Consider the following 12,553-nt stretch of genomic DNA (forward strand, 5'->3'; position numbering starts at 1 on the left):
TGATTCTAACTGGGTAATCTTTGTGGTTTATTGCTAGTGAGCCCAACTACTAGCCTCACTCAAGTGTCGTAAAACAAAGCTCGAAGCTACACCTACAGGGCTTGCGGCTTGGGTTCTTCCTTCATCCCCAGACTGTTGTCCTGCAGTCTTTCCAGATCATTAACCATCGTTGATGCTATTCATGATGTCATTCTCCACATTCAAGAACACGGGCGAAGCTGGATCTTCTAAGTCTGCATCGCGTCCGTGAAACCTTGTGCGGCCGTCGTCGCAAAGTATCGTACATCCACATCGTCATCTTGCTGGAGCTTTTCGAGGTTCGGCAGAATGCTCTTTGTAATGACATCTGTAGCCTTCTGGCAGCCCTGGCCCGGTGTGCCAGCCTTCTCCAGAGCGATGACGGTACCCTGCTCAGGCAGCTGCTTGAGTGTGTTGATGAGCTGGCCATATGACTTTGCGACGTTGAAGCGAATGTTGGGGATATCGTCGTTGACCAGCTTGTCCATCATGGGAATGATGGATTGTTCGATAACATCTAGACTGAGAGCGGGCGCGAGTGTTGACACGGCGAAGCAAGTCGTCATTCGGTAGAGGTAGTTGGGGTGCTGGCCCATAGCCATGACCTTGGGAACAATAGCGTCGTTGGCCCACTCTACACCGAAAACCTCCGTAAGCTTCTTCAAGTTCTGAGTGGATGCCTCACGGATCGAGAAAACTGTGTCGCCCAGCCAGCTCATGCACAGGCTGCTGAGCTTCTCATCGAAGAATTGTACACCGAGTTGTGAGGCGAGGAGGGGAACGTATTCGATGATGGCAAGACGTACGCGCCATTGCTTGTCCTCGGCGAGCTGGACGATCGCGGGGAGGAGGGACTGCGAGAGGAGCTCGATGCCGATGACGTTGTTGACAGACTCGAGCTTGGAGATGATGTTTAGGCGGACGTCGGGGAACTCATCTTTGAGCATCTGGAGGAACATGGGAAGGAGATGCGAGATGGTCCTGACTCGTGTTAGCAGGTAAGCACGTGGTCACGCGCAGTCGCAACTTACTCTTCCTTTCCAAGAATGGGGGCGAGCCCACTGATCTGGGTGCCAAGTGCGGCGCGCACATGCTGTGATTGATCGGAGACCAGCTCCTCTATGCTGGGCATAACCTCGTGCAGGAGAGTCTCACGCTCCAACAGCGCACAGAAGCCTAGTAATGATCAGCCGTGTGCCGCGCGTTTACTGCATGGTAACCTACCTGGAATCTGTCCCGCGATGGCGCTGCGGACCTCAGCCTCGGTATCCTTGAGGAGCTTGACAAATGCGGGTACAAGGTCTCGGTTGACAACCTCGTCGTCGACGGCTTTTGCAATCTGTACCAGTTAGCGCATGCCCTTTCTCGCTGCGAGCCAAACGCACCTTCTCAAATCGGTCTGCCACCATGTATCGCACCCTCCAGCTCTTGTCCTCGAACAGGCTCCGCAGCGCAGTCAGCAGAACACCGTGGCTCGACTGCTGTTCCTTGGGTACTGCTTCGGCAATGGCAATGAGGATGTCAACAGTCAGGAGACGGACGCTGTCTTGGTCATCGGCGGCGAGGTGCTGGAAAAGAGGAATCATTTCTTCGATGACGATGGATGGCGGCATCGCCTTGATGAACTTGGCGAGGTTGTTGGCCGCCTGTCTCCGGACCATGGGGGTATCATCGTGCACTAGCTGGCCGTAGTGCTGCCTGAGGGCTTCTTGTGAGGGTGGTGTAGCGCGAGTGTAGGGGGTCTGGTAGAGTCCAGTCGCGGAGATCTTCGACGTGAACCAGTCGGCTTTTGATAGGCGCAAGACGAGGGGTATGAAGTTCTCTTCGATCTGCTGCTGCGACAGCTCTTCGCAGATCTTGTTGAGCGATTCGACAGCCTGCACGTGTTAGCTGGCGGCCGAGCTGAGGCAATTGTTGCGCGCACCTTCTCTCTGACGAGAGGCTCCTCTATGGCTGCAAGGTTCTCGAGAGGCGACAGAAGCACGTGTGCATGCTCTGGGCCGCCCACATACTCGACAAACTTGCCAAGTTCCTCGCTCAACGCTGTGAGAACCTCATCTTCATCCTCGACCGACTCTGGATACTGCCGTTAGCCAGTCCACACGTGACGCAGGCGCCCGCCAGGCTCTTACCATCGAGAAAGGGTATGAGTTCCTCTCGTGTCCGCTCGGCGCCGAGGGCGAGGGCAATTGTGTTCAGTCGGTGGATGGCGTTGAGGCGGAGGATAACGTCGTCGTGCTTCAGCTCGTCGATGAGCACGGCGATGGGGTAAAGCTCGTCGTTTTGATTTGCGTCCATGGTTCAGAGTCTGGGGCGGGTTAAGTTTATGAGGGCGCAGTAAGGAGCTCGAAACACGGGCGTGGTGTTGACGTACCTGGTTGTTGGCGAGGAAGCGAAGAGGGGTGTCAGGGCGCTGAAGGACCAGTCCGAGCTTTTCAGCCACAGGTGCGCCACACTTGCAGATGAGAAGGTACCGGAGGGAAGATGCAACCTGTGTCAGATGGAGATATGGTGTTGGCTTTTGATTGAGATTTTAGCCCGCTGATCAAAAGTGCTACTGTTTTCGTGTATTTCGAATTGGGAGTGTTATTCGATACCGGCCTTTTCCGCTAGTGCGCCACATCTGGGCTCCATCTGAGGAAAGCACGATGCCGTGACTACAGATCTCTTAGCGACATCCACCCACGCAGCTTACGATGTACTTAGCATCCCACTTTACGAAATGCGTCAGGGCTCGCGCATACACACAGAGCCGCGATAGCGCGTGCCGAATGTCTTGTGACATCGTCTAGCGCCTTCCGCTCGCCAAGGCCCTGAGAAGGACCGTTCTACTAGCAAAACGACTTGCCGCCCTCTCGTCTCTTCAACTCTCGGACGAGGAATTTGGATCGGCTCACGATGGACGACGAACACCAACAGAGGCGTGTTGAAAACCAAGGCGCTGCCAAACCGAACGCGACCGAGGACGAACCACTGCTTGGCCGTTCTTCGTCCTCATCACAGGCATCCCAGCAACTGCCCAAACAGCTTACTACACGTCACGCGTTCGCCGTTCTTGTCACTCTCCAAATCGGCTCAGGAATCTTTGCGTCGCCAGCTCAGGTCGATAGCAATGTACCATCGCCCGGGGCTGCTCTCCTTGTGTGGGTCCTTGGTGGGCTGTTATCATGGGCAGGAGCAGCATCCTTCGCTGAGCTTGGTGCCGCGCTGCCATTGAATGGCGGAATGCAGGAGTATCTGCGCCATATTTATGGTGATACTGCGGCCTTTCTGATGGCATGGGTGTACATCCTGGGTGTGAAGCCGTCGTCAATGGCTATTCAAAGCATCGTCATCGCTGAGTCTATAGGCTCCGTCACGTCCAGTACTGGCGAGTTACCCGACACGAAGATTCTCAAGCTCATGGCTGCCATGGCCTTCATCTCCATGGTGCTGCTCAACTCCATCAACACCCGATTCACAATGCGACTGAGCGAGTCATTCACAGTCTTCAAGCTGTCCACAGTGGGGCTGATCGTCTTGAGCGGCATGGTGGCTGTGGCTGCACATCTGATCAATGCGAACTCTTCGTTTTCCGGGCCGTCCGACTGGTACTCCCGCAACTGGTTCCAGACTAGATCGACAGTGTCGGATGGCCAGACCATCGATTGGGTTTCCATGGGGACGTGGGACCGTTACGGTCACTACTGTGCAGCGATTTACGGAGGACTGTGGGCATATGATGGATGGGACAACGTGAGTGCATGGCATTACTGACTCAACATTATGGTCTGACAGTGTGTTCTAGGCCAACATCGTCGCAAGCGAAATCCGCGATCCAGGTCGTGCGCTTCCAAAAGCGATCAAAGCTGCAATGATCGTCGTTCTCAGTTCATTCGAACTCGTGAACATCGCTTACTACATCCTTGTTCCATGGGATAAACTGAGCAGCAACAACGCAGTAGCTGTCGCTGCTGCCACCTCTCTTTTGGGCAGACCTGCAGGTATTCTCGTCACTACCCTTGTCGCCATATCTTGCGCAGGGTCTATCACGAGCAATGTCTTCTCAGTAGGCAGACTAACAATTGCTGCATCGCAACGTCATGTACGTGTTCCTGTACGGAATGCATGTGAGAGATATACTAACGTCGTACCCCAACATGCAGTACATACCTGCAGTATTCAGCAAGCGAGGACTGCCGATGACGCAGAGGGCTGAAGCAGAGAACAGCATATTATCCAACCTTGACGCCCCAATGTAAGCCACTCGGGAACCCAGGGTCTGCCAAGACACTGACACGAGTTACAGCTATGCCAACTGTTTAGCCCTTGTCGTTACCCTTGCCTACATACTGACAGGTAGTTTTCGGGCACTTTTGACTTTCGTCGGGATGGCTGAATGGGTCTTCTACGTAAGCACAGTGGCTGGGCTGCTTATACTCCGTCGCCGAGAACCGGAGTTGGACCGACCCTATCGTCCGTTCGTCGTCCTTCCCATCATCTTCGTCGTCGTCGGTACTCTGGTGATCTTGCGATCTGCTCTGTTTGCGCCAGTGCAGAGTGGTGTCCTCGTGGGCCTTCTCGTAGCGGGCGCTTTAATCAGCCGATTACGGAGCACCCAAAGCTCATGAAGATCGACCGACGAATCTGGCATCTACAACGCATGCACGCAGAATTCCGCGCCCGGTTTTCAAAGACATTGAACGGTCTTGCGCCTGCAGCATGGTTCTCTGGCTCAGCTGTCTAAGTATAGCCGGACCAATCTCTCTGGTCTAGACGGTGGCAAACAACAGAGTTCGGTTGATCCACCAGCCCTCATGGCTCGGGTAAGATGGATGTGGAGCTGACATATGGAACCGATGCGCTAAGCAAGGTTTAATTACCTAGCCCAACGGCAGGCTACCTTCCCCGCAACTCAATTTTGACTTCGCTGCCGGCATCAAGCATGATGGATCCACTTGCTGTCAATTTCACTCTGCTAACTTTGTTTGTGCCTGCCAATCACTCATTCAACACTATATCCGGTGCCGCATCCGACCCTTTGGTAGTACTCCTCGAGTTGCCCTGGCGCCGGGTCATGCAGGTTACCCAATCAGACACATATGGCTAATACGGCGCCATATACGTACAATGGTCGACGTCCGCCTTTGCCGGAAATCAGCACTATGACGAAGCCTCATGGCGAACGAATATAATTTTCGTAACGAGGCATGATCCCGAGACCCACGAGGCGACAAGACCCGACCGTAGGCTTGTGCTGTGACAGCAAACCACACCGTACCTTGCAGGACGATGCCCATCTCCCAAAATCGGGTCCCAGAGCGCTTCTCGGTGTGGAGGCTGTCTGTCTTAATCAGCGTATATACAAACCGTATTGCTGCATCTGATACAAGGAGACGCCGTATGATGAGCAAAGCCTCACCACTCATTTTATCCACTCGCCCTTGGTAAGCAAAGAAATTTCCCAACTAGTGATGTGACATATGTCACAAACTTACTTTCGGGTCACGATGCTGCAACTACACTAGCTAGTGGGCCATCAGCGTGAGGGTTCACAACACACGCTCGCGCCTAAACGCATCGATCCCCGGTCCATCGCCCTGTTCGCTCTTTGTAGAGCGTCGATCGTGACTCAGGACGTCTAGAGTACGAGCAAGCAACATCATTTGGAGTCGCGGGGAAGCTCTTGGGCATCGCGTAGCTGCACGTCTTACAGCACATGCAAAGAATGTATCGCACTTCCAAAGAGGATCAAGGAAAACCATACCTCCTCGGGCCACTGGGTAAAGAGCCTTTATCGATTTTATTGAGGAATGCAGAGCCTCTTCGTTGGCATTGGTGGAGGTCCAGTGTTTTCTTATTGCTCTGCAGATGGTTTGGGGAAGCAAAGAGCCGAGACGGGACTCGAAGTGTCGTACAGCGTCATGCTACGACCTTGCAGGGCACATTCCACGTTCAATGAACCGGGGACGAGAACAACCGCAATTTAGGATACGAGAAGACGGACGGAGATACTCCTCGGCACTACTCAGACCGCCAAGCGAACGGGCCTCGAAGTAATGTCAACGAAGAAGTATAAAGAAGGCAGACTCTGGACTTCAAGTTGAGCATCCACAGCATCAAGCATCATCTCAGCTTCTTACCTTCACTTCCACCAACTCTTCACTCTCTACCAACCAAACAACTTCCAACCATCAACATGCGCTTCTCCATCCTCGCCTTCATTGCCGGTGCCGCCGCCGCTCCCTTCGCTTCCACTGGAACAGAGCCCGTCTGCCCCGATGGCCTCTACAACAGCCCCCAGTGCTGTGCCACTGATGTTCTTGGTGTTGTCGGCTTGAACTGCGCAGTTCGTAAGTCTTTGCCTTCCATTCCTTCCACTCATACACGCAATCATGCTAACGTTGCCATCCAGCCGCCACCACTCCCACCAGCACCACTGGCTTCATCGCCGGCTGCGCTGCCGCTGGCAACCAAGCCAAGTGCTGCACCATCCCCGTTGCCGGCCAGGCTGTTTTGTGCCAGGACGTTAGCCCCGGTGCCGGCGCCCCCGGTGGCGGATCTCCCCCCGCTACCACTCCCTCTCCTGCTCCTGCTCCTCCTGCCGAGAGCCCTGCTGTGCCCTCCGGTTGCCCTCATTACTAGATCAAGAAGTTGGCGGTGAATCAGTGGTGAATCAGTGGAGATTTGATGGTCAAGGCGAGTAAACATGGAGCCAGACTGGAAGACATAGGGGAAAGCACACATATAGCTGTAGTCATCGTCAATACAATCTGCAGTTGTAATACCAGTCTGACATTTCAATTCTCGCATTTTGATTGATTTGATAACATGTGGTACGGCTGCATCGTGACGCAGCTTGTACTATGGTGGTTGATGGTTGTCGTGGAATGCGGGGAAATGAAGATCGCGCTGGGCGGGTGAATCTCCCGGCGCACTGCGACCGTTTCGAAAGGGGAAAGTGGGTCCTTAGCACGGGCCAATGCGTCCAAGGTGATCGCGATTTTGCGCTCTCGTCCGTCCCTCCACCAGCGTTGCTGCTTTCTGTTCAAATTTCCTCGTGCGTCGCGCTCGCGCCATGCCATAGCTGTTTTGAAACAATTCCAAGACAGGACACACAATCGCATGGCGACCTCATTTCAATCTCTTCGACGTGCAGCCTCGTCAGCCTTGCCAAACCTAACAGCCACCACGTGTCAAAACCGTCCGAGCGTCGACGCCGTTCGCAAACACAGTTTTGTTCATTCCAGAATGTCACATGGAAGGATTTCAGCTGGAGCTAGGGCCTACGTAGTGCTCGTTGGTGGCTGCTGACGTGGATGTGTCCGCCTCGTGTTGTCTTCTCGCCCTCAGGATTCGTGCATCACGCTTGATTGGTCGACACATTAGCTGAAGCTCCAGGGCTGAAGCTCACCATGCCCCGCGCTCCATTCCATCGTTTAGCATTCTGCTCGCAGAGACATGAGTGGGAAACCTTCCTAGAACATGGCCTACAAGGTGCTTCTAGTCTCTTTGCTATTCACAGACCCAGCTTTGTACCTTGCGTATCTACACGCAACTCTTTCCAGGAAGGTGCAATGTCAGACCACGCCTTACCTTCAAGACAAGACGATCGCCATTCCCAGCATCGCACGAACGAGGCCGGCAGACTACATCGTTCATCATGAATGCGCGAGTAAGACAGTCGCCAGAGAATCTTTTGGGGGTTCAAAACCAGAAGAGCTGCTGGTGTCGTTCCTCCGACACACCATGGCTATATTTTCGACGCGTCCTCCTGCATGGGGTATCTGGCATATGATCAAAGACGCTAAAGATAGAAAATCCTTCAACGCAGCATATATCCGCTCCCTCCGATTTGCACCTGGAGACCGTGTGTGCGGGGTCTACGTGGTGACTTCTCGAGACGACGAGCGTATTGCCTTGACTCTGGATGCGCCTGCAAGTTACAAAGGACCATCGGTAGAAGGCATGCTGGTAGTTGAAGTCAAAGAACAAAGAGATAAGATCACTTTTGTTAATCATACTGTTATGTGGCGCGAGAAGGGGAAGGGAAGCGCTGGGGTCTTGGAGGGGCAGTTCGGGAGGTGGATGCATGCTTTGATGGTAAGAGGGCTTGTTGAAGGAGGCGTGCATCAACTATGTAAAGATATTGCGGATAAGAAGCGAGTGTGAAGAGTGTGAACCTGCAGGAAATGACGTTCGGTCATGCTACAGTGGGAAGGTACGATGCGACGTTGCCTTGGCACGGCACGACAGCTTTTTATTCGACCACATCTTCCAACTCAAGGCACCAATGTTACCTGGAATACAATCAAAACTAGCCCGATACATCCGTATTGGAAGTGTGTGGCAGGGGCCAAGGACGATTGATAGGCTGCGAGCTGTTTCGCCCCAACACACGTGGGTAAGCTGCATCAACCGCCCCCATTTTCGGTTCCCGATGTGGTCGCACCTACCTGCAGCGACATATGCATAACCTGGAAGCTCTTCCGTGGAGTCTCCTTTATCTTCAAGTTCTGGTCATGCCTAATACCCGTTACCATCAGATCGTCCATCATGTCGGGTAGTCTCGAGGTCGCCGCGGGGATCTTCGCGATCATCGGTGTAGCCGATGTTGTTGTGCGAATGGGAAGAGAGGTCCATGGCTTCTTACGCGACATCGCAGGTGCGCCAGAAGAGATCGACAGACTTTGTACTACCGTAAAAGAGACGGCGCTACTGGCCGAAACCGTGAAACAGCTTCTCGATACCCTGGCTTGTCGGATACAACCCAACGCGACGAATCACATGGTAGCGCTTTTCGAATCTGCACTCAAGAGCTTGCAACGGGAATTACAAAACTTGAGGATACTAAGCGCGAGATTCAGGGGTGGCAGCAAGACTTGGAGTAGGGTGAAGTACGTTCTGGATGAGCGCAAGATCAGCAAGATGTTCAACAATCTGGAACGGTCAAAGAGTCTACTAGCCAACTCTCTGCATGTTGCAAACAGGTACGCATCTCCTCGCATCATTTGAAGACATTGTTTTGACGAGGCTCCCAGACAAAGATCAGACGATCAACACCTGGAGCTACTGCAAAGGCACGACACAAACCAAGCCACGTTGATCCAAGGACAAGAACTTCTAGGACGCATGTCAGTCCATCACTACCAGGAAACAAAACGGGCTTCGAAGATCTTGGCAATCACCCACCAGGAGCAAGTGAGAGAGCATCAAAGGACTCGCGAAGTCTTATCAGAAAAGATCGGCGATGCCATAGCCGCGGAGTTTGAGAGGTATCGCATCCCTCGCACTCAGAGATGGATGAGAAACATCTTCTTCTTTGGTGAACGTCGTGACATGATCATGGCCTATCTACTTCTCGTCAAACCGCATCTAGAGGCAGCATTCCGAAACCTGCTGACCGATGGTATCGAACGATTTCCACCTCACTATGTCGATTGGTTACGATACGAGTTCGACCACCTTGTAGCATCAGCATCGCAAGAAGAAGCGACAAGACACCGCGGATCTTCCGCGGCCTCTTTCGACCGTTGGCACTACTCTGAGGAGACAATGCCACATCATTCTAAGGTATCTGGGCGTGCTATTGAAGAGTCAAACACCAGTTCAGATACGCCGGAAGCAGACTACGCAAACCTCTATCTCAGCGCGCCAGTAATCGCGGGCCAAAGGGCATATACACAAACTACTCCCTTTGGTAGTCTACGTATACAGTCACCTCGACGAGCGGTCAAAGCCAAGTTCAAACGTCCAAATAACGAGGCTAGTTTCACGTTCACTTGTGGTATTGGCCAATCAGTCCACGCCATTCACGCCCACTTCCTTCGTAACGCAGCTAATGCGTCGAATCCGGGGCTCTGCGCTCAACTCAGTGTGTTCACTTTGGCTGAGTCCGAGACGCATTACAACCAGCTTTTTGCATCTGCTGGTGTCGAGGAGATTGACGACGCATTACGGAGAGGCGTCATCTCTCCGTATGAGATCAACCGGGAAGGAAGAAACCTGTGTCTATATGTGAGTTTGTACCTAACGGTCTCTGATACAGCGACGAAAGAAGCTGACTTGCATAACACAGTATGCTGCAGAGAACACACGGGTAGATCTACTCGACTATTTGGCAACCCAAGGTATTGGGGTATCGAACCTGAAGTAAGCAATTCCAATACCCCGCAGCAACCTTTTCCTAACATCCACCAGTCACGACGTCAGCATAGTCGCGGGTCTCTTCGTGCGCTCGATAGTCGACGATGACCGTGCCCCGTTTGAGAAAACCGTCGACTATATCATCCCCCAGGTCTACGAGTCATCCTCATTCCTCTTTGAGACGACAATGAACATGCTGCTCTGGGACTACTATCAAGGAAGACCGCGCTCCCTACTACGACAACAAATACAAAGATTGCAGCAAGAGGGTCTCATTTCCGACTCTGTAGTCATGAACGACGACCCGTGGGACTGGCCCTCAGTATCAAGCATCATGGCTCCACTCTTCGAAGTCGACGCTGCGTACATCAACACGATTGGTAGTCTTGGCCGCAACAGGATACAGCGTTGCTACCGCGTTATTGACCATGGAAGTAGTCCAGGAGATCCGGTCGCTGTCGAAGAGATTGCCAATGCGTTGATAAGAGCGGGTGTTGATGTGCATCACCGCGACCATGACGGTCTGACCCCAAGTATGTACGCCAGACGCTGTGGCGCATGGGATGGATGGTGCAGCGCACTCGCGACGAATGGACTGCGCATTGAAGATGTTGTGAGAGAAGAAGACGCAGAGTGGCTTCTAGATGAGGGTTGGAGGAATGTCATGAAGGAAAAGCATGGGGAGCTGGCAGTCACGGGGTAACGGGTACTGATCATCCCCTCTCAATCCTAAGAAAATGGTATCGCAACGACGACATATAGCAGGCAGGTCCACAGTGTTGTCAGTCGCATGTCTGAAGTGAAGAAAGCTTCTAGCATGGATGCTATACAGCGCATGAGGTGATGCAAAAGCAATCCAAAGACAAGGTACATTTGTGCACATGTTCAAAGCACCACGTGTGCAGCCAAACACGTCACCTCGTTCCCCAGCGCAACCCAATCCGGCCTAACTTATTATCCCGAAAATACACCCCTCCCACAGTTCCCAGCGGATGCGGAGATGGGCTCTAAAGTGGCACCTGCAAACAGAGTGATCGCCACATTATTTTGACTGCACGTCCCCGTTTTCAGTGTCACTAGACGGCACTGCCCCCCATAGAAGCCACTAAAGGCACAATCTGTGCTTGTTATACAGGCAACGCAGCAGTCGTACGGCGAGGCCGCGTTGGCCAAGCTGAGGCCAAAATTATCTGTGTTGTAAGTGCCTGCGCTGATGGTCTGTCCGTTTATTGTGTTCACAATGTTGTTTGGGGAGCAGGCGGCGTAGAACGTCGCGGTGGGGGCTTCGGCGACGATGGTGGCAATTGAGGTAACTGTTATGAAGACTGATATCGTGGAGGTGGAGGTCACTTCCGTAAATAATGTGACAGTGTTGGTGACGACTGCGTCAGGAACGAAGTCAGTGATGGTTGCTGTTGCAGTGCTGGTAATGCTGTTGGTGGAAGTCGGTGTAGGAGCAGTGATGGTCGTCGTCTTCTTCGCAGTGACCGTGCTGGTCTTTGTAGTTATGACGGCGACAATGCCTCCGCAGTTGACGTTGACCGGGTACTGCGTCGGTCCGCCTCTGAACCCGTTCTTCGTCCCTCGTGCTTGTTCGGCAACGGGGTCTTTCTTCTCGATTTGCAATGACTTGCGCTTCTTCATGGAGTTGGGGATCATTGATTGAACTGGAGTGAAGCTGGCAGGTGCTGCAATGGTTGTAGTCGAGGTAGTGGTGCTAATAATTGTGCGGGTGACCGAAGAGGTGATGGTTGTCGTCGTCTCCTCAATCGCAGTGGTTGTACTGACGAGTGTTTCCGTGACAGTATCAGTGATCTGAGGTACAGTCGTCGTCTGGGTAACTGTAACAACGTCCTTTACAGTATCCGTGACTGGTGCTGGAGTAACAGTCGTGGAAGGCGTGCTGGTGATCCATAGTTTCGCCACCAGAGGGATAGTCAGATACCGCGAAGTGGTGGGAACTGGGTTCTTCACGGTGGGCCCGAGTTTTGTTTTGCAAACATTCAACACGGTTTTGGTGCTGAAGGTGCCGGTTCCCAGCGCGAGATCTGAACTCGCGCAGACCAAAAAAACAAGAGTAGTTAGCTTCATGGGGAGGAAAGATGCTTGAAGGTGTGATCTTCAAACAAAAGGAGTTGGTGAAGACCTGGAAAAAGTGCGTCTCTGCATGCGTCTAAATATTGCAGTATACCACACCCCAGTATGACTACCGATGTTCTCGACATCGCTAGCATTACTGTACCTGCAGATTTTCCCATGTCTAGTGATATGCCAGCAAGCCACCGCACAAACTGGGTCATACTTAGCGAGATTCAGTTCAATGTGGCATGCCTCTAGCAGACCTCTATCCAAAACGGGCACTATCTTCAGCCGCAGTCTTGCGAATTAGCTCAGCCATTGTTATATAGAG

At 52.9% G+C, this 12,553-nt stretch overlaps 5 protein-coding genes across 5 annotated transcripts; 3 read left to right on the forward strand and 2 right to left on the reverse strand.

The window, feature by feature from the left end:
- Nucleotides 1-227: 227 nt before the first annotated feature.
- Nucleotides 228-2,316, reverse strand: PAA1 (Polyamine N-acetyltransferase 1; the record flags this gene model as incomplete). The annotated part of the gene is made up of 6 exons (XM_049363537.1): nucleotides 228-999; nucleotides 1,050-1,194; nucleotides 1,243-1,357; nucleotides 1,404-1,895; nucleotides 1,943-2,094; nucleotides 2,151-2,316. 6 exons carry the CDS (start codon nucleotides 2,314-2,316, stop codon nucleotides 228-230), a joined length of 1,842 nt encoding a protein of 613 aa, XP_049224202.1.
- A 600-nt stretch (nucleotides 2,317-2,916) lies between these two features.
- J4E78_002894 (uncharacterized protein) lies at nucleotides 2,917-4,744 on the forward strand (the record flags this gene model as incomplete). Its single annotated transcript, XM_049363538.1, has 5 exons — nucleotides 2,917-3,753; nucleotides 3,806-4,102; nucleotides 4,164-4,255; nucleotides 4,307-4,356; nucleotides 4,671-4,744. 5 exons carry the CDS (start codon nucleotides 2,917-2,919, stop codon nucleotides 4,742-4,744), a joined length of 1,350 nt encoding a protein of 449 aa, XP_049224203.1.
- Nucleotides 4,745-6,196: 1,452 nt separating this feature from the next.
- Nucleotides 6,197-6,642, forward strand: J4E78_002895 (uncharacterized protein; the record flags this gene model as incomplete). Its single annotated transcript, XM_049363539.1, has 2 exons — nucleotides 6,197-6,350; nucleotides 6,413-6,642. The coding sequence occupies 2 exons, from the start codon at nucleotides 6,197-6,199 to the stop codon at nucleotides 6,640-6,642; spliced, it is 384 nt and encodes a 127-aa protein (XP_049224204.1).
- A 1,911-nt stretch (nucleotides 6,643-8,553) lies between these two features.
- J4E78_002896 (uncharacterized protein) lies at nucleotides 8,554-10,846 on the forward strand (the record flags this gene model as incomplete). Its single annotated transcript, XM_049363540.1, has 5 exons — nucleotides 8,554-8,560; nucleotides 8,663-8,987; nucleotides 9,039-10,014; nucleotides 10,076-10,149; nucleotides 10,198-10,846. 5 exons carry the CDS (start codon nucleotides 8,554-8,556, stop codon nucleotides 10,844-10,846), a joined length of 2,031 nt encoding a protein of 676 aa, XP_049224205.1.
- Nucleotides 10,847-11,185: 339 nt separating this feature from the next.
- On the reverse strand, nucleotides 11,186-11,802 carry J4E78_002897 (uncharacterized protein; the record flags this gene model as incomplete). The annotated part of the gene is made up of 2 exons (XM_049363541.1): nucleotides 11,186-11,229; nucleotides 11,277-11,802. The coding sequence occupies 2 exons, from the start codon at nucleotides 11,800-11,802 to the stop codon at nucleotides 11,186-11,188; spliced, it is 570 nt and encodes a 189-aa protein (XP_049224206.1).
- Between the last annotated feature and the right edge of the window lie 751 nt (nucleotides 11,803-12,553).

The sequence above is a fragment of the Alternaria triticimaculans genome (assembly GCF_023758025.1).
Source record: "Alternaria triticimaculans strain BMP 0046 chromosome Unknown scaffold_3, whole genome shotgun sequence".
In the NCBI taxonomy this organism is placed as follows: Eukaryota; Fungi; Ascomycota; class Dothideomycetes; order Pleosporales; family Pleosporaceae; genus Alternaria; species Alternaria triticimaculans.